Raw genomic sequence first — 24,699 nt, forward strand, 5'->3', positions numbered from 1 at the left:
TAAATAATTTACATTGAAAAAATAAAGTATAATAAAATAAATAAATATATATATATATTATACTATAAACAACTGTCTATATATATATATATATATATATATATATATATATTATATGTACATATAATGTGTATATTTTTTACACATAAAATTATATAGGTAGAAACATTTCAATTTTTATAAAATAATCATATATTTAATCAGGTGGAAATTTTTTTTTTTTTTTTTTAAACTATATAAACATATTTATAAATTATTTAAAAAATGAATATAATATTTTAATTATTTTGTGATTTTATTTTTTTTGTTCTGATAATATATATATATATAAACATTAAAATAGTTGAACATGCTATATATTATTTTAATGTGTTAAATATGTTAAAGGTTTTAAAAATATTAAAAATAAAAATAAAATAAAATAAAATAAAAAATAAAAAAAAGAATAAAAATTGGTGAACATATAAATATTTAATTATAATAATATATTGCTTAAACATGTGATGTTTATAAAATAATTTCATATATATATATATATATATATATATAAGGAAAATAATTAAATAGCGATTTTTTTTTCGCACAACATAGAAATAATAATAAAAAAAAATGATGATAAATATAAAATGAAACTATAAATATATAAAAAAAAACAAAACATATATATATATATATATATTTTAATGGATGGTTTTTCTTTTTATTTGTTGTTTAATATTTGAAACCATTGCCTGATAATGTCACATGTTAATGAAGGTATATTATTTATATCATTAACAACAACAAAATATGGAAAAGGGAAATCATAAAGATAAGGAACGATTTGTAATTTATTATTTTTATAAAATGTTTGTTTTAAATCAAAAATGGATTGTGTTTTAATATTATTATTTTTATTATTATTATTATTTTTATTGTTGTTGTTATGATTTGATGATGGTGTATCAATAATCATAAGAATAGGAATAAAATTATTTTGTATACATTTTGATATTTCAGATTTTACCGAATTTTTATTAAATCTTCCATCACTTATTATAAGCATTAAATTATTAATAATATTATGTTTATTATTATATGTATTTTTAAATATATAATTACATATTTTTAATGCATTTAACATAGCATTATCAAATGAACTCTCTGTATCATAACTAAATTGAAAATGATTTAATATTTTTAAAAAATCTTGTTTATTTAAATTATTTGTCATTGAACATACTATATTATTTGAATTAATTTTTTCACTTTCTCCAAATGAGCATATAGAAATTTTGCCTACATTTAATTTTTCAAATGCTTTAGCAACTAAAAAGATAGTACTTAATGTTGTTTTTTGAATATTATTTATTTTCATACTTTTTGTATTATCTATTGCTATAATAATATTATAATCTCTTTTATCTAATTTTGTTTTTCTTTTCCATATTTTATTATTTCTAAAATCACTAGCAAAATAATTTACTAATTTTTTTATATTCAATTTTTTTCCTGTTTTATAATCTCCTTCATATTTATTTCGAATTGTTGGTTCTAATATCATTTTAAGTTCTTCACATAATTGACTAGATAATATTTCTGTCTCGTTATTTATTTTTTCATATATATCTTCATATCCTTCATTATTATTTATATGTTCTATATAATTATTTTTTACCCCATCTTTCATCACATTCATATGGATATATTCTTCTTCTTCTTCAATATTATTCTCATTACTATCAATATTATTATCAAATATTTTATTATTTACATGAACTTTATTATAACTATCTTTTAATATATCATTCTTATCATATTCTTCATCTTTCACGTTATCATAATCTACATTATTTATATTTTCTTTATCTTTTATGTTATCATAATCTACATTTAATATTTCATCTTTATTATCATTTCTAAAGTTTTTGTTTTCTTTCTCTTCCATATTATCAGATTCTTCTTTATCATCATCAAAATGGTTAGTTATATTTTTCTTCATTTCTCTATCTTCAATAGAAATAACATTATTCACCTCTTCATTTTGGTTTTTTTCTTGTCTTCTATTATTATCTTCATCATCTAAATTTGAATCATGCAAATTCATAGCACAATCATTTGGAGGATTATTATTTGGAGGATTATTATTTGGAAGATTATTATTTGGAGGATTATTATTTGGAAGATTATTATTTGGAAGATTATTATTTGGAGGATTATTATTTGGAGGATTATTATTTGGAGGATTATTATTTGTATTATCATCATCCATATTGTCATCATTCATATTTTTATCATTTACATTTTTATCATTCATATTTTTATCATTTACATTTTTATCATTTATATTATTATCATTCATATTATTATCATTTATATTATTATCATCCATATTATTATCATTTATATTATTATCATTTATATTATTATCATCCATATTATGTAAACGCTCCTGTATTTTATCTAAAAATTTCGATATGTCATTTATCTTTTCCATATACATATTACATTTATTAATCGTAAATGAAAAATCATTTATATTAGATTGACCATCTTGCATATTCTCATTATTATCACCTCCATTTAAATTTTGTTCACCTTCCATATTTTTTTTTCCATCTCTTTCGTTTTTTTGTGTATTTATATTGATGTTATTTTGTTTCAAATTTTTCATACCCTCATCATTATTTAAATCCTCATTATCATATATATTATCTGCTATTCCGTTTTCAGCATTATTTTTTTCATCCTGTTTTTTGTCACCATAAGATATTTCTTCTTCTATATTTTTATTATCTTTTTGGTTAGCTACCTTATTATCATGTTGACTGGTTTGTTCATCCATGAATAGGTCGTTACAAGTTTGTGATTTTTCTTTTTCATCATTATTATTATCATCATCACCATCATAATTATTATCATCATTATTATCATCATCACCATCATAATTATTATCATCATTATTATCATCACTCTTCTCATTAACAATGTGTAAATTATCCTCCTCTTTTTTATCTTCATTGAATTTTTGTTCGACTTCATTTTTTTCAACATTATCTTTATACTCTTCTTCAAATAATTCATCCTCATAATTTATGCTCCCTTCAGATATTTGCTGTTCACAATTCTCCTTTAACATATTATTATCATCAAGCGAAAGATCATCATCATTTTTATCATGTTTCTCTTTATTTTCATTTTTAGATTCCTCTTGATATTTTTGATTATCTTGGCCAGTGATGTCGTTATCTTCTTTTTCTGCTTCATCATTATCTGAGAAAGATTTGTCACTAAAATTTTTAGAGAAATCACTAGATTCAATTTCAAAACTTGAATCAAAATTATAACTATCGTTATCATTAATATCATTAAATTTATCATATGTTTCATCGAATTTATCGTTATTTAATTGGCTTGTTAAATTATCGAAATTTATTTTATTTTTATTATTTTCATCATCATAATTTATGGCATCCTCATTATTCTTTTCTTCCAAGGGTTCTATATCATTCATATTATATTCATCATCATTATTAATTTGATTCTGAAGGTTATCACTATTATTTTGATTCTGAAGGTTATCACTATTATTTTGATTCTGAAGGTTATCACTATTAATTTGATTCTGATGGTCATTATTATCATCATTCGGGTCGTCCTCTTTATTTTGATTATTATGGTCACTATTATCATCATTCGGGTCGTCCTCTTTATTTTGATTATTATGGTCACTATTATTATCATTCTGGTCGTGCTCTTTATTTTGATTAATATCCTTTGTAATATTATCATGAGTAATATTAAAGGCGTCACTTTTATTCTTTTCAAATACATCATCTATATTTGTTAGATCATTTTCTTCATTTTCTTCATTTTGTTGATTTACATCATCATTATTATTGTTAATATTTTGCTCCTTGTGATCATTATTATGACTTTTTTTTTGATCATTTTCATTTTGTTTTTGTGGATCCATATTTATATTATCTTTTTCATTTTCTAATTTTTTTTCATTATTATCACAATTATTGATATCTTTAAATTCTTTTTCACAAAATTTTTGAAAATTATATGTTGATTCAATAGCTTCTTCGTTAAAATTTTGTTCATCATCACTATTAAATATTTCTTCATTTTCATCACATATATTATCAATATCTTCATTATCAACTTGATCTACAATATTTCTTATACCTTTTCCTTCTCCTAATCCTATGCCCTTAAGAAAATCAATTTTATGAAAATTTTCTAGTTGTTTCTTTTCGTTTTGATTATCAGCTTGTATGTTTTCCTCTTCATTATTTTTATTATCGACATCTTTACATAACCCTTTTGTATATAAAACTTTTAATACCTTTAAGAAATACAAAGATATATTTGAGAAACCAATATAAATATCTGCAAAATAAAGGAATATATATTTAAAAAAATAAAATAAATTTTTACTTAGATAAAAAAATATATCCACATATTTATTCCTTCTTAAATTATTCTCATTGAAAAAATGATTACTCATATTTTTATTATATAATAATGTAGTTATATCATTTGTATTTAAATAAAAATATAAGATATTTTTTATACAATAGATATCACTAATATTTTTATTTTCTTGAAAATCTGGATATTCTTTTTTACATATTATAGATTTGGCATTTATTATATGTTCAATAAATTTGTAGATATGTTTATTCATATTTTTTATATTTTCATCAAAAAAATAACCTTCCCCACCATCCAAATTGTTACAACTATTATTATTATTATTATTATTGTTATTATTATTACTATTATTATTATTATTACTATTACTATTATTGTTTAGGGTGTTGTTTTGAATTTTTTTGTTTTTTCTTTCTTCTAATATATCCTTCATATGTATAGAATTCTTCTTTATTTTTTTAAAAGATAAAACAAAACTTTGTATATGATTATATAATTGTTCTTTTATATATACAGGTATATTCAAATTGTATATAATATTTATATTGTCTAATATATATTGTATAGATTTATATATATATTCTAATAAATAATTATTCACACTAAGTTTAATACTTGATGATATTATTTTCTTAAATTCTTGTAAACAATATACATTTTGTATATTCTTAAAATATTTAAACATTAAATATTCGTTAGAATTATATATTATATATATAATTTGATATATAGAAAATAATATTTTTTTAAATATATCTACTTTTAATAATTCTTCATAAAAAATACTTAGACATTGTAATAAACATGTCTTCATAATATTACATTGATATAAAAACTTTTCAAATGTTGAAAATTTTATTTGTATGAAACTTATATCATATTCTTTTCTTTTCTTTTTATATAATAATATATTATGTCCTATTAAAAAATAATATAATTTAAAATGTTCATATAATATATACATTTCATTTCTTAATTTAAAATATTCCATATTTATAGAATTGAAAAGATAATATAACATATCTTCATTTTGCATATCTATATGTATATTAATAGATTTTATATATATTATTAAATATAAAATTTTATAATTTTTCTTTTCATTTTCATTGAGGATCTTATTCATTTCATCAATAAAATCAATACTATATATTCTTTTATCTTTGATATATTTTTTTAAATTATTTTCAAAATTTAATAGCTCGTCATCAATCTGTTCGATGCTCCATGCTGATATTGGTCCAAAATTTTTATTATCATTATAATTAATATTATTATTATATGTAATATTTATGCTTTTAAGATTCATATTATTTTCTTCCATATTTTTTATTCTTTCCTGCTCTAAATATTTCTTTGACATAAATAATAATGTATTTTTCAACTCGTCCAAGATTTCTCTACTATTATTATATTCTAATATAACATCACTTTTATTATTTATATTTTCAAAATTTACAGAATTTTTAAATATATTTGAAAAAAATGTTATATTATTTAAATCATTTAATATAGATATATTTAATTTTTTTGTTAAGAAATGTTTAAGTATATATATCCATCTTTTTTTTTGATTTGTATTAGCATTTAAACATTGTATATTTAAAATATTTTTTATTTCATTACTATAATTATTTGACATATCTTCAAAACTATAATAATTGTCTATATTGTTTATAAAATTATTTAAATTTTTTTTCATTTTTAAATTAAGTACATTATTCTTGTTTTTTTTTATTTTTTTTATTGTATTTATATTCCTTTCCATTTTATTTTCTAAACTTATAAAACATTTTTTTAATTCACATAAATTTTTTTTAATATAATGTTGTTCTTCATTCGTAGGATTTTTTACATTTTTATTGTGATCAGAAATTTCGCTGGATATATCACTTAATAGATATATTTTATCACCATCATTATTATTATTATTATTATCATCACTGTCAAGATTATTATTGTCACTTTCAATATTATTATTGTCACTTTCAATATTATTATTGTCACTTTCAATATTATTATTGTCACTTTCAATATTATTATTATCAACTTCAATATTATTATTATCAACTTCAATATTATTATTGTCACTCAATATGTCATTCGAATTGACCCCTTTAGAAGATCCTCCCCCATTTAATAATTCCTTTTTATTTTTTTCATCCGATTCATAGTGCAAGTCATTATCACTTCCATTTTTATTACTCAAATTATTGGTCCTTTCTAATTTGACATATTGATGTTCTTCTTTTTGCACTTCTGAATTAAATAAGGAACGTTTATTTTGAATCAAAAACGTATCAACAGAAATATTTATTTGTTGAAAGAATAACTTTGTAAAATAAACAATTTTATTTTTAAATTTTATAATAGATAGCTTGTAAGAATCAACATCTATAAGATCGAAATTAATTTTTTGTAATGATTTTTTTAACTGTAAATCAAAATAATTTTTTGACATACGGATTTTTTTTCTTATTAAAGGTAAATAAATATACATATAATTATATACATAAAAAAAAACATTACTCATAATACGTTCATTCATATTTAATGAATTCTTAAAAATTACAGATATGAAATATATAAGATTTAAACGTATAGGGAATTCTCCTATCATTGAATCTCTTAAAAATATAATTATGCATTCAAATGTTTTTATAATTTTTAATTTAAACATATCACTCATAGGAAACGTTTTATTATTCTCTTCTTCTTTTTTAATAATATGATATCTTGAATAGTCAATTAGAGAACTGTTCATCTGAAATATTATATCACCATTAAAATTATCATACTTATCATATTTATCATACTTATCATATTTATCATACTTATCATATTTATCATATTTATCATATTTATCATACTTATCATACTTACCATATTTATCATTATTATTATTATCATTATGATCACATTTGTTAATACACCTATCTGTTGTGTTGTTCTTATTATGGTCCCCCTCCATCTTATCAGCTTCCACTCTTTTCTTATAATCATTTGTGTTGACATTTTCATTTTTATCATCCTCATAACATAAATAAAACAAATAAGCAAACAAACGTAATGTCTTATTTTTTACAATTTTTTGATATAACTTTTTTCTAATATTTTTTATTTGTTTAAATTTTAACAACCTAAAATATATAGTATATACTAAAAAATTTTCCACAATATTATTTTTCATTATATCTTTTAATTTATTCATTGTATCTTCATCAAAATTTAAGAAATTATCTTTTTTGAGTGAATTGATTAGTGTAATAATATTTTCTAGCTTTGAAATTATCTTTTCAATTTCATTCTTTACATCTCTAAGTGGAATATCTAAAATGCTATCTATCGAATTTATAATATTAAGAATTTTATAATTATTATTATTATATATAGATAAAAAATTATTTTTGATATTATTAAGATATATACATAAATGTTTGAGAGCACTAAAAATATAATTCTCTATATTATTCTTATATTCTAATAAATTCATATATTTATTTATATAAGCATGATTTCTTTTTTTATTTTTTAATAAAAATTCTGATATGTCTTTTTTAAAATTTTCAAATTCTTCATCATTATAATTTGTAAAATTATTATAATAATTTAATATATTTAATGTAAATATTAAAAATTTATTTTCTTCATTTCCTTTTTTTAACAACATATGTAAATTATTATTTTCATTTTTATTATTTAATATCAAACTATCTAATTTGTCTTTAGTGTTGTTTATATTATAAATAATTATTTCGAATAAATGATTAATATTTTTTTGTATTCTATCAATATGTGTTTTTCTTTTTTTTATATATTCACTACAATTATTATAATTTTTAATATTATCATTTTTATTATTTTTATTATTTATATTATTTATATTATTTATATCATTTTTATTATTTTTATTATTTTTAATATTTCTTTTAAAAAGTTTTACAAGTTTGTATATAATTTGATTAAATAATTCTTCATTTATTTTTTCTTTACTTTCTTCTACTATCAATGAATTATTATTTATATCATGATTATTATTACATTTATTTTGTATATATACCTTGTTGTTATTATCTTCAAGTGTATGATCATGAGTTTGTGATTTATCACAATTTTGTGTATTAGAATCATTATTTTGATTTATACAATTAATATATTTTGTTTCATCATAATAATTATTACCATCACTATAATTAGAATTATGATTTTCTATATCTATTAGATATTTTTTATTGAGATTACTATTTGATTTTATATTCGAGATATGTACATCCTCTTGATTGTTATATAAATAAATTTGTGAATAAAAAATATTATCTAATTCTTTTTCAATATTTTTATTTAAATTTTCATTTTCTTTATGTTCCATATAGTCTAATTTATTTTTAAGATTCTTATTTTTAAACTGTTCGATTTTAAAAAATTCATTCATATCATTTGCTTCATCTATTTCATTAAAGAGAATAATATTTTTACAAAAATATTTAAGACAATTTAATAAATTATTCATATCATATTCTTTGATAATACTTTTTGGGTTTTTTAAAATCCTAATAACAAATTCGCAATAGCTTAATTCATATAAGGAATTATATTTATTCTTCTGCTTCATCATCATAATATTATTATCTACTTCATTAATGATATTGTTGTGGATGTATTCTTTTTTGTGATTTATTATTTTATTAAAATTCAAGGGGAATTCTATATATTTGTATATTCCATCACATAAATTATTTTCTTCACCTATATTGCTGTTCATATGAAACATTTTATTTTTTTCATTATTTCTCATTTGATATATTAAAAAGTTTATATTATGTATACTATGAATAAATACATTTAAAGAATAGATAATAGAATGTGTAAATTTTAATATAAGTCCATACTTTTCTTTTATATGATGAATGAAACTAATACAAGCATTTATAATAGAATAGTGAATATATTGTGGTGAGAAATTAAAATAATCACATGTACTATTAATATTATTACTACTACTAGTAGTAGTAGTAGTAGTAGTACTATTTGATATTATATTTTCTAGTATACATTTTAAATTATCATATGATAAAACATTTTTCATAAAATTCTTAAAATCTGTCTTTAAATTTATATATAAAGCTTCTATATCCATATTGTTATTTTTATATATATAATTTTTTATATAATCAATACATTCAAAATTATTATGATGATGTACATATGTATTATTAATATTATCATTGTTCTTGTCAATATTTATATTTAATATTTTAAACAATTTTTTTTTTTTTCTTTTAGATATATTTTTCAATATATTAGGAAATAATGGTATATCTCTTTCCAAATTATTTATTTTATTTTTTATACATTTTTTCTTTTTCAAATTATAATTATTCTGATTCAAACAATATGACTCAGACAAATCAATTTTGTCTATATATAAATTATTAAGGTGAGAATTCATATATATTTCTTCATCTATTGAATTTATAACATCTTTAAAATATTTTTTCATGCCTTTTTTTTTTAAAATATCTTTAACTTCTTTTCTTATTTGTGAACAAACTATATTTAAAATATAATGAGATATATACATACAACCAATATAATAAATAAAATATTCATCATGTTTATAAAAAATAATAAGATTATTTAAATTTTTATTTTCTAAAAAAAGCAAATTTATTATATCATTCCAATAATTTTCTTTCTCATTATTCATAATCTTTTTTATATCACTCATATTTTTAGTATCTTCTTCTGATGACAATTTATCATATTGAAAATTAACATGATAATTACAATTATTATTATAACTACAATTATTATTATAATTACAATTATTATTATAATTACAATTATTATTATAATTACTATTATTATTATAATTACAATTATTATTATAATTACTATTATTATTACTTATGTTAATATTATTATTTGGTGACTTACTCTTTTTTTCTATATTAATCTTTATAATATTATATAATAAGAAAATAAAAACAAGAATATATTCAAGCCCATCATTTTTATTATAGCCATATTGTTTATTTTGTTTTTGAAGATTATGAAAATATTCATATAGACACAACAAAAAGGTAAGTATATCTGTAGAGGCTTCTTTCTTATACATTATTATTTGATATATTTGAAAGAATCTATAAAAAACACAAAAATAAGACATATTATTACAACTAAAGCTGCTACTACAATGATAATTATTATTATTTATATCATTTATATTATCATTTATATTATCATTTATATCATTTTTTTTGTTAGACTGTATTGCTTTTTCGATTCCATATTTGTATTGATCAAATTTATAGGCATGATCACTTTGCATGCTATTACAAAAAATAATAAACACATGATAAGCAAAATAATGACACAAAATATTTTCATTAGAACATTCTGTAAATGCACTATCATATGTATACATAATATTTTCCTTTTCCTTTTCTTTTTCACTTGATATTGAATTATTATAATTTTTATATGGATATTTTATTAAATAATGATAATAATTTTGTTTTAAATTCTGAAATATTAAATGAGTAGCATTTAAATGTAATAAAGTAATTGCACCTTTTTTATTTTTAGATTTTTGATTAATTTGTTTATACATATTTATAAATGAATCTAATATTGTTGTCTTGTTATATATAGATGTGTTAATATAAGAATAATTTTCATCCATACTTATATATATATCATTAATATTTTTATTTACATAAATATTTTTAAAAATACAATATTCTTCATATGTAACAACATTTGCCATTTCATCACATTCTTTAGATAGAGAAATATGTATATTATTTAATTGTTCATAATTATTTTTTTTTGGTCTTAACAAATAATTATTGTATTGTGTTTTATCTTCAACATATAAATTAGTATTAATATTATTATTGTTGTTATCTTTAAAATAATATTCATAACGTTTATCTCTTATCATATATATATTCATCAATATACAATAAAATAAATACAATAATTCTTCAATAATTACAAACAGTGTGTTTATTAAATATATTTCTTGAGTATCTTCTTCATTCTTATAAATATTTGTATACACATATTCTAACATATCATAACGTTCTTTCAACAAACTTAATATATCTATTTTGGGTTCAAATATAAATATGGAATTATCTATATTGTTTAGATATTCATATGTGGTTTTTATAATACATCTAATCTGTTCATATGTAGTAGATAAGGTAATGAACATATTATTATTAATATTATTATAAATATTAATATTATTATTATTATTATTATTATTATTATTATTATTATTATTAATATTATCATTTATTGAACAATAAAAAAATTTGTTTAAATCATTCTTTTCATAGGAACAATTTATTAATATATTTGAATATTTTTTTATATTTTCCACCCCAACTTTTTTCTTAATATGTTCATATTGCAAATATATATAGACACCACTTAAATAAAGATAAGCATTATATATATATTTTAAATTTATATTATATAAAATATATTCATAATAGAATAATAAAATATTATGTTTATAATCACATATATCAAAATTGTTACTATTATTATTATTATTATTATTATTATTTGGGGGATATAATATTTGCTCATATTGAATAATATTATTTTTATTATTTAGATATATTTGTTTATTTTTTAATACATTTATTTGAAAAATATTTTGTATATATTTATTATTCTTTATAAAATAACTTGTTATAATATTTTCTATATAATTAATTTTTTTTTTAAAATTTTCTTGTATATGTAAAAAATTTAATGTATATGTAAAATATTTGAGTTGTATAAGAAATATTTCGATATTATCATTTGTAATAATATTATTTTCATTTAATTTATTATTCTTATTTGTTATAGTATCACAACATGTTTGTAATATATCTGTGTAATAATTATTTAATAAAACATGTCTATAATTATATTCATTTCTTATATATATAAAATAACTTATATATATATTATTTATAACTTGAAATATATTTTGTATCCATTTATTATAAAAATATATATTTTTTACATTATCAAATATATTATATATATTATATATATTATTTATTTTTTCATCCATATTTTTTTTTGGAAATATATTTAATAACACTCTTTCTTTATTAAATGATTTATCTATATAATAATTATTTTTATTATTTTTATCATTATTATTATTATTTTGTATGGAATATTCTAAATTTGTTATGTTATAAATTAATTTTTTATTTAATACTCTATAATTATTTTGAACTATCCATTTAGCCTTTTGTATACATTTTAATAATATTTTATTTCTTTTATTTGTTATTTTTAACAAGTATTTAATAGTATCACTTATAAATATTATTTTATAATATATTGTTTCATAATTAAAATTACAAATCGTTTCGAATGTATATATGTAAAGAAAAATATAATAAGAGAAGAAAAAGGTTTTCTTAGAAATATTTTTTTTATTGCATTTATTTGTATTCCTCTTTTTATTATTATCATTCTTTTGTATGCTTTCAAATAATAAACGTTCTAATGTCATTACAAATTTATTTAGACAATGAAATATGGCACATTCTTCTTCTGTTTTCTTTTCTTTCTTAGCTTTAAATATATCAAATTGATTCTGCTTAAAATTATAACTGTTATTATTATAATTATTACTATTATTATGATTACTATTATTACTATTATTATGATTATTACTATTATTACTATGTGTGTTGTTTTTATTTTCTTTATTGTAATAATCTCTTTTCTTATAATAAAGGTAACTAAAATTAAATTTGAAAAACGACTTGACAAATTCAAAAAAGTAATAAAAGTATACATCTGTCGTTTCCTTTGTTGTAATATATTTTGTCATTTCAATTATTGGATTAATAAAATATAAATAATGTAGATCATATAATTTATTATTTGTTATCTTATTTTCTATCACATTATAATATATATATTTGGTTATTATATAAAAATAATCCAGCTTCTTACATATTATATTATTTGTAATAAACTCTAGATATGTTTCCATTTCTTTATCATATATATAATTGTTATATTCAAAGGAACAATTTTGTTTTTCTTCTTTTTTTTTAATTCTTCTCAAATATATTTTATTCTTCATAGTTAATAAATATTGATATCTATAAAAAATATCATATAAAGAAAATCTTTCTAGAAAACTACATATTAAAAAACAAAAAAATTTGTTTAATATTAAGTCATAGAAAGTACTGATTAAAGAAATTTCTTTTAATATATTATTATCAACATGTATTTGAGGATCTAGAAATAAAATATTTTCATCTCCAGCATTTTTATTATTTAAAAAGAATATTGTATCCTTTGTATACATTTTGTTATAATAATAGATGTATTTAATAAAAATGTGTAAATAAAAGGAATTCAAAACATTCGGTGATAATTTATGAGCATACACATTGTTACTATTATTATTATTATTATTTATATATTTATTTATTAAAATGTTTAATAACATATTATTATTATTATTTATTTTATTTTTAATTTTATTTTTATTTTTATTTTTTGTATAACATCTGTTTTGTTTTTTCTTCATTTTATATATTGTTATAATTATCATATTATTTAAGAAATAAAAAAATGGATAGAATAATATTTGCATGTCTTGACTTATATTAACAAATAACTGACAATAAAAATATATAAAATATTGTGAGAAGAGATATAAATATTTTTTTAAATTATAATTGTTTATATTTTTTTTCATATTTTCAATTCTTAAAAAATGAGTACAAATTATTTTTATATAATTATCTATACAATAAAAGTTATTATTAAATTTGGTACTTAATAATTTATTTAAATTAATATAAAAAGAATTGTTTCTTCTTTTGTTGTCATAAAAAGAATTTATATCTACCTTTTTTATTTTCTCTTCATATATATTATTATTTATATGTTCATTTTCATTTTTCTTTATATTCATGTTGATTTTATTTTTTCTTCTATTTAATATGCTTTCATCAAACATATATTCTACTACATATGTAAATACAGATATGATAATTGAGAAATATATTATATCTACATTATTATATGTAATACTATAATGTTTACAAAAAGAATTATAACAATAATTTATATAATCTAATATTTTAATATTATTAATTTTTATATTATTACCTTGTTGTATATTCTTTGTTTTTTTATCTTCATCATAAAAAAAAAACTTAACAAATTTATTAATATTTTTTATATGTATATCATTTTTTTTTTTTAACCTTTTTTCAACATTCTTTAAAAAATTATTTATAATGTAAAAAAATATATTGTCCTCTTTAATAATGTCAAATATATTATCATGGAATGAAAAATTATTCTGCACATTCTGTGAATTATCTTCATTAAAATTAATATTTATTAAATCGAACAATATGTTGTCTGATGAGTTACATTTGTATTTAGAATTATTTATATTTATATTTACATTTTCTTTATTATTAATGTTTATATAAGGATAAGAACACAAGGTTGATTCATATATCTTTATATTATTACTATGGGCATTTAAGCTAATACATTTATTGTCTTCACCATGACTAGGATGATAAATATTATCAAAATGTAAATGATAATTATTACTACCATTAATATTAATATTAATATTAGTATCAATATTAGTATCAATATTAGTATCAATATTAGTATCAATATCATTCTTATTATTAATATCATTTTTATCATTATATTTTGTTGTAGGTGAAAAGGAAATATTTTGTTTATCACTCTTATATACGTACATGCCGTGCCCACCAACATATTCCATATTATTATTATCAAAAAATACTTCAAAACATCTATTTCGCAGGGCCTTACTAATTTTGTAGTGCTCTTCAGAATTCAAGGTTAAAAATATTTGAAAATTTTTGTGAGGACGAATTTTTTTTTTCTTTCCAAATTCATGTAGTAATATATATCCATTTTCTTCAAATAAACTATTTAATCTATCCAATAAGGATGGTGTTGAATAATGTAAATGTTTTATTAAAATCCAATGACCTTTTTTTATTGCTTTAATAAAATTACTTTCTTTAAAAATATAAACATTTTCATTTATTTGATTAGTTCTTATTAATTTTGATATATATAATATATTTGATATAATATGGTTAATCCTTTTCTTTATTATTATATTTTTATTACCTATAATATATTTATTACATATCTGTATAGATTCTAAATAATTCTTTTCTATTTCTTCCAAATTATTTTTCATTTCTTCATTCTTTAAACAATCTATATATTGTATAGATAAGACATCTAATTTGTTGATTATGTGTAAAATAAAAAGCTTATGGTATTTATTTTTAAAAGGTTCTTTATTATATTCTTTTAAAAATATATATAATTTATTCTTATCAATATTTTGAGTATTTTCATTTTCAAAAGAAAAATGTTTTATTAAATTGTATAGCTTTTTTTGGATATTTTTCCTTTTTATTAATCTTTTTATGATAATTTTATTTAATATTTTTATTTTATTTATAAATTTATTAATAAAATTTTCCTTACTGTTATGTTCATAAGATCCAAACAAATCAAATGTGTCTATATCATCAGTTAAAGAAAATTCAAATAATTTTTTGTTAAATCGATGAGATATATTATGTATAAAGGATGATTTACCAGAATTATTTTTGCCATTTAATAATATAGGCATATTTAAACGTATTGCTGATAGGAAGGAGAAATAAATCTTTTCATCTTTACACAAAATAAATGAAGACTTGGAATTATGAAAATTGTTATATGAACATAAATTATTATAATAAGAAGAAAAATAATTATCATATGTATATTTTTTTTTTACACTTTCATTTTTGTTTCTATCTATTTTTATGTCAACAATTTCTTCATTTTTTTCAATTTGTAGATCCATAGATATGTAATTTTTCCACATATTAGTTTGATCATTCGATTTAATAAAATGAATTATTTTTTCTTTTAAACTCATTTTAGTATCAGTTTTATATGATATATTATTTAATAAAATAGATATAATATTTTCTATAAAATATTGATTATCTTTATATATATTTACTATTATACTTCTAATTATATATTTATCTTCTTTACATACTAATCTATTACAAATTATCATATCACAAATGATCACGAAATTTTTCTTTGTTTTTATATATTTAAGAAATTTACAAATTCTTAATATATCTCTTAAATTCCATACCCATCCTTCACTGTGATTTAATAAAAAGTTTATTTTTTTTATAGTAAATATAATTTTTATAATTTTCTTAATTAAGTCAACTGATATTATATCACCATATAATTTTTCTACTATGCAAAAATAATCATAATCATCTAAATCTTCAAAATATATTTTTGAAAATCTATTTAAAAATGATTTAGGTAACCCTTTTCTTCCTCCTCCTTCTTTATATGGATTTTGACAACAAAATATTCTAAAATTTTTATGACATTTTACAACTTCATTTTTTTCAGGTATATAAATTTCTTTTCTGTGATCTAAAATTGAATTCAATCCTTCCAATGTTTGTTGATTAGCTAAATTTATTTCATCAATAAGAATCCAATATCCTTTCTTCATACAATCAATTAATTTTCCATCTTCCCAAGCATATTGAAAACTTTTATTTTTCTTATCAAACATGTTATCAGCATTATCGTGTAAATTTAAATCATATAAATTATCACCACAAGTATCATTTTTTTCATCTTCATATGATGTGTCTTCTTTTTTTTTTTTGTCTTTTATTGGAAAATAAGATCCAATGAAATCATAAATATCTGTACACTCAGATAAATTTATACGTATTAATTTATTATTTGTAATTTTGGCTAGTATATCAATTATGCATGTTTTGCCAACACCTGGGGAACCTTCTAATAAAATAGCATTAGGTAATTGCATGGCCCTAACAATTTTATAAAGATTCTGTTTAATATTAGGTGTGTCAAATACAAAATTTGAATTTTTAGAAAATGTATTTATATCACATTTCAATTTTTTCATAAAGGTTATATAAAAATCATTAATTCTTAAATATTTTTTTTTAAACTTGAAATAAAGTGTTTCATCGAAATATTTCATTTTTCTTAACATATTTTTATTATTCTTTTTTTCTTCATCTAATCTTGACACATTATATTTAATCGATATTCTCAATTCTTCTAAATGTTCTAGTAAGATATTTTTTAATAAATCATTATTTTGCATAACATTTTCATTACTATCAATTAATATGAGACATCCGCTATGATAAAAACTACGTAAACAATAAAATTTAAGTCTCTTCATTGGAATGGAACATGTTTCTTTTATATTATTACTATCATGTTTCATATTTCTTTTTATATTCACCTTTGTTTTGCTTTTGTATATAATTTTTTTATTATTAATATAAGTATTCATAAAGTTTATCCATTTGATAGCATCTCTAATAGATAGGACCAGATGGGTTCTGACAGATTTATATTCACCCCAATTATTATTACTATCACCATCATTATTGTGGTTGTTATTTTCTTTATTTGTATCTGGATTGGCCTTTTTACACACTTGGTCAAATAATTTACACAACTGTTTTGCTATCACACATTTAATATTTTCATTTTTTATAAACTTTATTTGATTTTTTATTAAAAAATAATAATCTTCCGTGTGCGGTTCAAATGAATCTACATAAATTTCTGTGAATCTACTTTTTAAAGTATGTGAGATTTCTTTTTTTCCAAAATCTCCTGATGGGTTCATAGTACCAATAAAATAAAAATTATCATGAGCTTTTATATAATTTACATGTTTACCTCCTTTTTCTGTTAATAATAGAGTCCTTTCATATTCAAGTACAGAATTTAATCTTTCTATAACTGAAGATTCTACTAATGATATTTCATCCATTAAGAAGATATGACCTTTTTTTAATGATGAAACTAATACACCATCATACCATGTAAATAATGATTTTAAATTATTTATACATTTTTCTATTTTATATAATTTAGATTGTATATTATTATTAATATTATATTTTTTTTGTATATATAATGTGAATACTAAAAAGTCTTCTTTTTTTATATCTGAAATTTGATCATATATAATAGCACTTAAATAAGTTGATGCATAATTATCAATTTCATAATTTTCATTTATCATATTATATAATTCAATACAATTTTTTTTTAATTTTTCTACATTTTCTTTGTTATTTTTTACAAATTTTAAACTACCTATCATATCATATATATCAGTACTTTCATTACAATTTAAAATATTTAATTTTATGTTTTTAATAAAACTTATTAATTCACAACATGTAGTTTTTCCACATCCTGTTTCTCCAATTAGTAAAGCTGATTCTTTATATTTAAAACATTTTAATAATAAACAAATAAGTCTACTAGTAGTTTTTCCAAAGTGCATATATTTTAAATATTCATATCTTTGTATATCATCCAAATCTTTTTTTTTTTTCTTTTTAAAAATATTCTTATTTTTATAATTCACCAAAGACTTATTATTATTATTATTATTATTATTATTACTATTATTTTTATTTTTATTTTTATTTTTATTACTACTACTTATTATGTTAATGTCAATTGTATTAAAATGATCATTTGGGGGGTTCCCTTTATTTTTGTTTTTTTTTTTATTATTATTTGCCATTTGTTGTATCTTTTTAAAAAATGCATCCTTTAATAATCTTACGTCAGAATCATTTTCATAATCAATTTTTAATTCTTCTCCTTTTGGTAAGAAATATTTAGCCAATATTTTGTTGACAGATTCTTTGTCTTTATTATTCCTCAATTTTTCAGCAATTATAAAATAACCATTTAAACAAGCTTCCATATTATTATTTGGATACCTATTCCCCCACTTAATTAGATCTCTCAATGTCATTATATTATCATTAAAATAATTATAATTCGATTTTATATTTTTTAAATCTCTATAAACATGAATCATTTTTTTCGATATATTAGGAGATATAGCACATCTTCTATGTAATATAATTTCTAATTCTTCAATATCAAAATCATTAATCTGAAATTCAATAAAACGACTTCGAAACGCCTTGGATAATTCTTTTCTTCCTAAATAACTATTATTATTAGGAGGATTTTGTGTCGCAAATAACATAAAATCTTTATGTGCTTTCACATAACATTTTAATTCTGGTATATATAATTCTTTATTATCATCTAATATTCTGTTTAAAGATTCTAAAACTTCAGAAGGTGCTAAATTTAATTCATCTAATACAACCCAATGACCATATCGAACTGCTTTGACAAATACACCTTCTTCAAATATTAAATTACCACTTTTTTTATCATTAATAAATTGACCAAAATATTCACTAATATCTGTATTCATATGATTATTAATTCTTATAAATTTATGACCTGTTATGTCCGCAAAAAATTTCACAAGTGACGTTTTGCCTACTGATGTATTTCCTTCTAACAATATAGGTGTTCTTATACTACTTAAGCATAAAGCTAATTTTTTTATATTTTCCTTTACATTTTTTGTTATAATAAAATTGGATAGAATCTTTTTTAAATTTATTTCTTCATTACCACATAATATCCAGCTATTTTCTATGCAAGCATATTTTTCTATGTCTTTATTATTTATATTTATAAATGGTAACTTCATATTATCCTTATTAGAAACATATCCATTTGTCTTATTATTTATATTTGGATCATGATTAATTTTATTATTTGAGAAAGCTTGTATATTTACTTCTTCTTCTTTTACTTCTACTTCTTTTACTTCGACTTCTTTCTTTTTATTGTAATATTTATATTCATAGTAATAATCAAGAATATCATAATTTATTATACCATCTTTTTGAATACACATAGAATTTAAATTGTTATGATTAATATTATTATGTTCGTTATATAAATAATTTTTGTTATTATTTAGAAGACCAATATTATCCTTTTCATAAGAATGTTTGAAATATTTTTTAAATATATTTTCTACTAATTTTTGATTATCATAATTTAGAGAACTCATAAAATTACAGATAAATCCATTCCTAACAGCATTTTGTAATTGTAGTGGTTTAAATTTTCTTTTATTAACATATATCGCATATTTAATTGCCCTTACTAAATTTCTTGTAGAAAATGATATAGGTTTATTTTCGGTGTTGAAGACATTGTTTAAACTTTTTTTTTTGATTTCTAAATAACAATTTGTTATATTTCCTATTAATATATTATCACTTGTAGTATTTTTTAAAAGATCTTTAACTATCATATGAATATCATTATATTCTAAAATTTCATCAACAAATATTTCTGTAAATTTATTTCTAATGATAGGTGCTAATTCTTTTTTTCCAGAAGAAATTGTACTATTATATAAATCAATATCATTTTGAAAATCAAATTTTTTAAGCATTTTATAATTACAATTATGATCACATAAAGACATCTCCTTCTTCTTCTTCTTATTATTATTATTATTATTTATAATATCTTTGTTATAATTTAAATCTTCTTTTACAATATTTATATCCTTCTTCATTTTTATATTAGGTATAATGGGTGGATTCATACATGCAAACAGTCGAAAATTTTTATGTACTTTTATTTGTTCATTTCCTTTTTCAACAACATCAAAATATTTATTAGAACTATCTAAAAGACCTTGTAATCTTTGTAATATTTCAGTCTGAGCTAAATTTATTTCATCTAATAATATCCAATGTCCATTTTTTATACAATCAATTAATATACCATCATGGAATTTAAAAATTAATTCGTTCTTCATCTCTGTGTTACTTTCTTCTTCATCTTGTAAAACATCCAAATGATTTTCCTCATTTATATTTTTATCAACACACATTAACCTTTTATAATCATAGGGTAATGTAAAATTTTTGCCTTTAACTGATATATTATTATCACACCAAAAATCGCGAATTCTCTTACATGTATTCATAAATTTCTTATACCTCCTAATAATTTTCATATCAAAAGAATGAACATTTTGTTTAACATTTTGTATTAATGCATTAGAAAAATTATAACATGTATTTAAGAAAGTAATATATTTTTTTTCACTCAATAATATTCTTAATTTAATATAGAATACTTCAATTTCTTTTATAGACAATATATCAATAATTTGTTTATTTAAACGTTTCATATTCTCAAAAAGTTCATTCGTTTTTACACTAATATTAAATGGATAATAATTTCCTATTAAATCAGATGCCTCTGACATTTCACTAAATACAAAAACATATAATTTTTTTTCAAATATTTTAGCAACATAATCTATTAAAGCTGTTTTTCCTACACCTGTATCTCCTATTAACAATATAGGTTCTTTATTATAAACTGCTTCAATTATATCATATAGAATGGATTTATGAACAGATGTTAATAAGAACGAATAATTATATATTTTTTCAATATTTAGAGATATTTTTTGATATTTATTTTTTAATGTTTCATTAAAGTGTTTTATAAATATATCAACAGAATATGATTTTAAATATTTTATAATAATATTATTATTCAATTGAAATATGTTACTTAGAATGGATATGAAATCATTTCTTAAAGATTGAATAGGTATATGACATATTAATATTGATTTAATTGTTTGAAATAATATTAATTTTGTTTTTTCATTTTCATATATAAATATTTTTTTTTTATTTATTCTTTTAATTATTTTTATTAAATCATGAAGATTCATATTTCTTAATATATGATATTTATCTAATATTATTTTTATGATATTAAAACAATTAAAAATTATTTTTTTATAATTATCATTAACATTATATAATTTTTTAAATAATATTTCTTTTATTTCTATGTTATTATAATTTCCTATATATATAGAATGCCATTTATTGAATAATTCTCCTAAATATTTTGGTCTATAATTCATATGAATAATATTTTGAATATCTTCTTTTTTTCTAACACCTTGATTAATATCAAAAAGGTTCTGATGGAACGTATGGACATTATAAGTTTGATTACATTGTGTCTGATTGGTAAGATAATCATACATATTTATATTATGTAAAGAATTATATTCCAAATGGTTGAATTTATCATTATCATTAATATTTTCATTATTATTATTATTATTGTTGTTGTTGCTGCTGTTTTGATATGTATTACCTACCGTTATAGTAGCAAAGAGACGAAAATCTTTATGTGGATATATATACTCACCCTTTTCTGATATATATATATATCCTTTACTATTAATTTCTTCCAATTTTTCTATTATACTATTTGATATATTATTAATATTTTCAAATACTATCCATTTTCCTTGAATCATTGCTTTAGATAATATTCCATATTTATATTCAAAACATTTTTCATTACATTCCCATACACCTAAAATAGATTTAGAATCTGATACATCATCTAAATAAACACTTATAATATTCTTCTCTTTTTCTTTTCTCTTTCCATATATTTTTTCATATATATAATTTATAAGACCTGTTTTCCCACATCCATAATTTCCTATCAACAGAATAGAGTTCTTGTTATATATATTTAAAATTAATAATTCACATATACATTTTAATCTTTCTGTTATAATAAAATCTGATCTACCTTTTGACAAATTATCTACAATAATATTTTTCCTTTTCACATTAAAGGTTGGATATAATATATTATTTTCAACATGTTTATAAAAACTTACAACTTTATTATTTTTTAATATATTCATCATATGTGGAAATTTGTCTATATATATATATTCCAAATCTTTTATATTCTCTTTTAAATAAATGTCCAATATATTGTCATAATAATCCATGCAGTTATTTAAATCTTGATAATTAATAAATGCACCGTTGTTTACATTTTCATTTGTTTTATTAATAAAATAAAAAAAAAATGTATTATTATTAATAATATTATTATTATTATTAATATTAATAATATTAATATTATTATTATTGTTGTTGTTATATTTTTGTTTATCTCCTATTTTATAATAATTCATATATATCTTATATATCAAGGATTCAAATAATGGGTCTTGAAATTGTAACATTTCCCTTAACAAATCCATATACTTATTATGAATAATATTATTTATACTTAAATAATAATAAATTAATAATATTCTTATGCAATAATTATAATACATATTCTTGTCATCTCTAAAAATATATTTAGTTTTTTTTTCTTTATTATATTCTTGATACTTCATTACAACCATTTTAAAATATTTTAAAGCCACATATGATTTATTTAAAATTTCTTTAAAGAAATAATTTATGGTATCTTTAAAAAGAAATTCTTTACAAAATAATATATTATTCCAACATATCATACAAAAATATATTTCTATATTAATATTACATTTTCTAATTATATTATAAATATGAAGACAAGATATTAACTTTTTTTTCTTATAAGATATAATATTCTTATTATAATTAACTCTATTTGTTTTATTTAATTTTAAAATCTTATCATTTCTCTTATTTATAAAACTATAATCATATTCTGATAATAAAAAACCTTCATCTAATAATTCGTTCATAATGGATACTATTATATGGTTAAAAAATTTCAAAGATATCTTTAATAATTGTGTATCGAATAAGGTTAATATTAATAATTTTGTAAACATCTTATCTATATTGTGTGCCTTTTTATAAATATTAGTTTTGATATGAGTACTTATATTTTTTTTTTCTTCTTTTTCTTCATTATATTTATTTTGTTCTTTTTTTTTGGGGGGGGTTTCATTTGTGTCCTTCACAAGGTACATAATATATGCTTTTAATTGTTTCACTTTTTTATTTTTTATTTGAGAAATAAATATTTTGTAATATAAATATTTTTGTAACAATCGGCATTTCTTATAGACATAATTTATAAGGCACATATTATTTGGATAGTAATTTTTTTTTTTTTTATCTACACAAGAGGATGTTACTATGCATGATATCTCTTTATGATCTTCTTCTTTTGATAAAATATCTTCATTTTTTATATTTTTAAAAGAATTTTTTGTTATTTTCTTCTTAATATTTTTTATGATTTCACCGCACCACAAAAAAACAACTTTGTCATCTGTCCTCTTCATTTTTTAAAAAGTAAAAAAAAAAAATAATAATAATAATAATAATAATAATAAATATATAAATAAATATAAATAAATATATATATATATATATATATATATATATATATATATATATATTTTCTTTTTATGTAGGAAGGAAAAGTACA

General features: G+C 18.4%; 1 protein-coding gene across 1 annotated transcript; it reads right to left on the reverse strand.

Moving 5' to 3' along the window:
- Positions 1–700: 700 nt before the first annotated feature.
- PGSY75_1434500 (putative dynein-related AAA-type ATPase) lies at positions 701–24,553 on the reverse strand (the record flags this gene model as incomplete). Its single annotated transcript, XM_018788034.1, has 1 exon — positions 701–24,553. One exon carries the CDS (start codon positions 24,551–24,553, stop codon positions 701–703), a length of 23,853 nt encoding a protein of 7,950 aa, XP_018639406.1.
- Between the last annotated feature and the right edge of the window lie 146 nt (positions 24,554–24,699).

Source organism: Plasmodium gaboni, chromosome 14 (assembly GCF_001602025.1).
Source record: "Plasmodium gaboni strain SY75 chromosome 14, whole genome shotgun sequence".
Classification (NCBI taxonomy): domain Eukaryota; phylum Apicomplexa; class Aconoidasida; order Haemosporida; family Plasmodiidae; genus Plasmodium; species Plasmodium gaboni.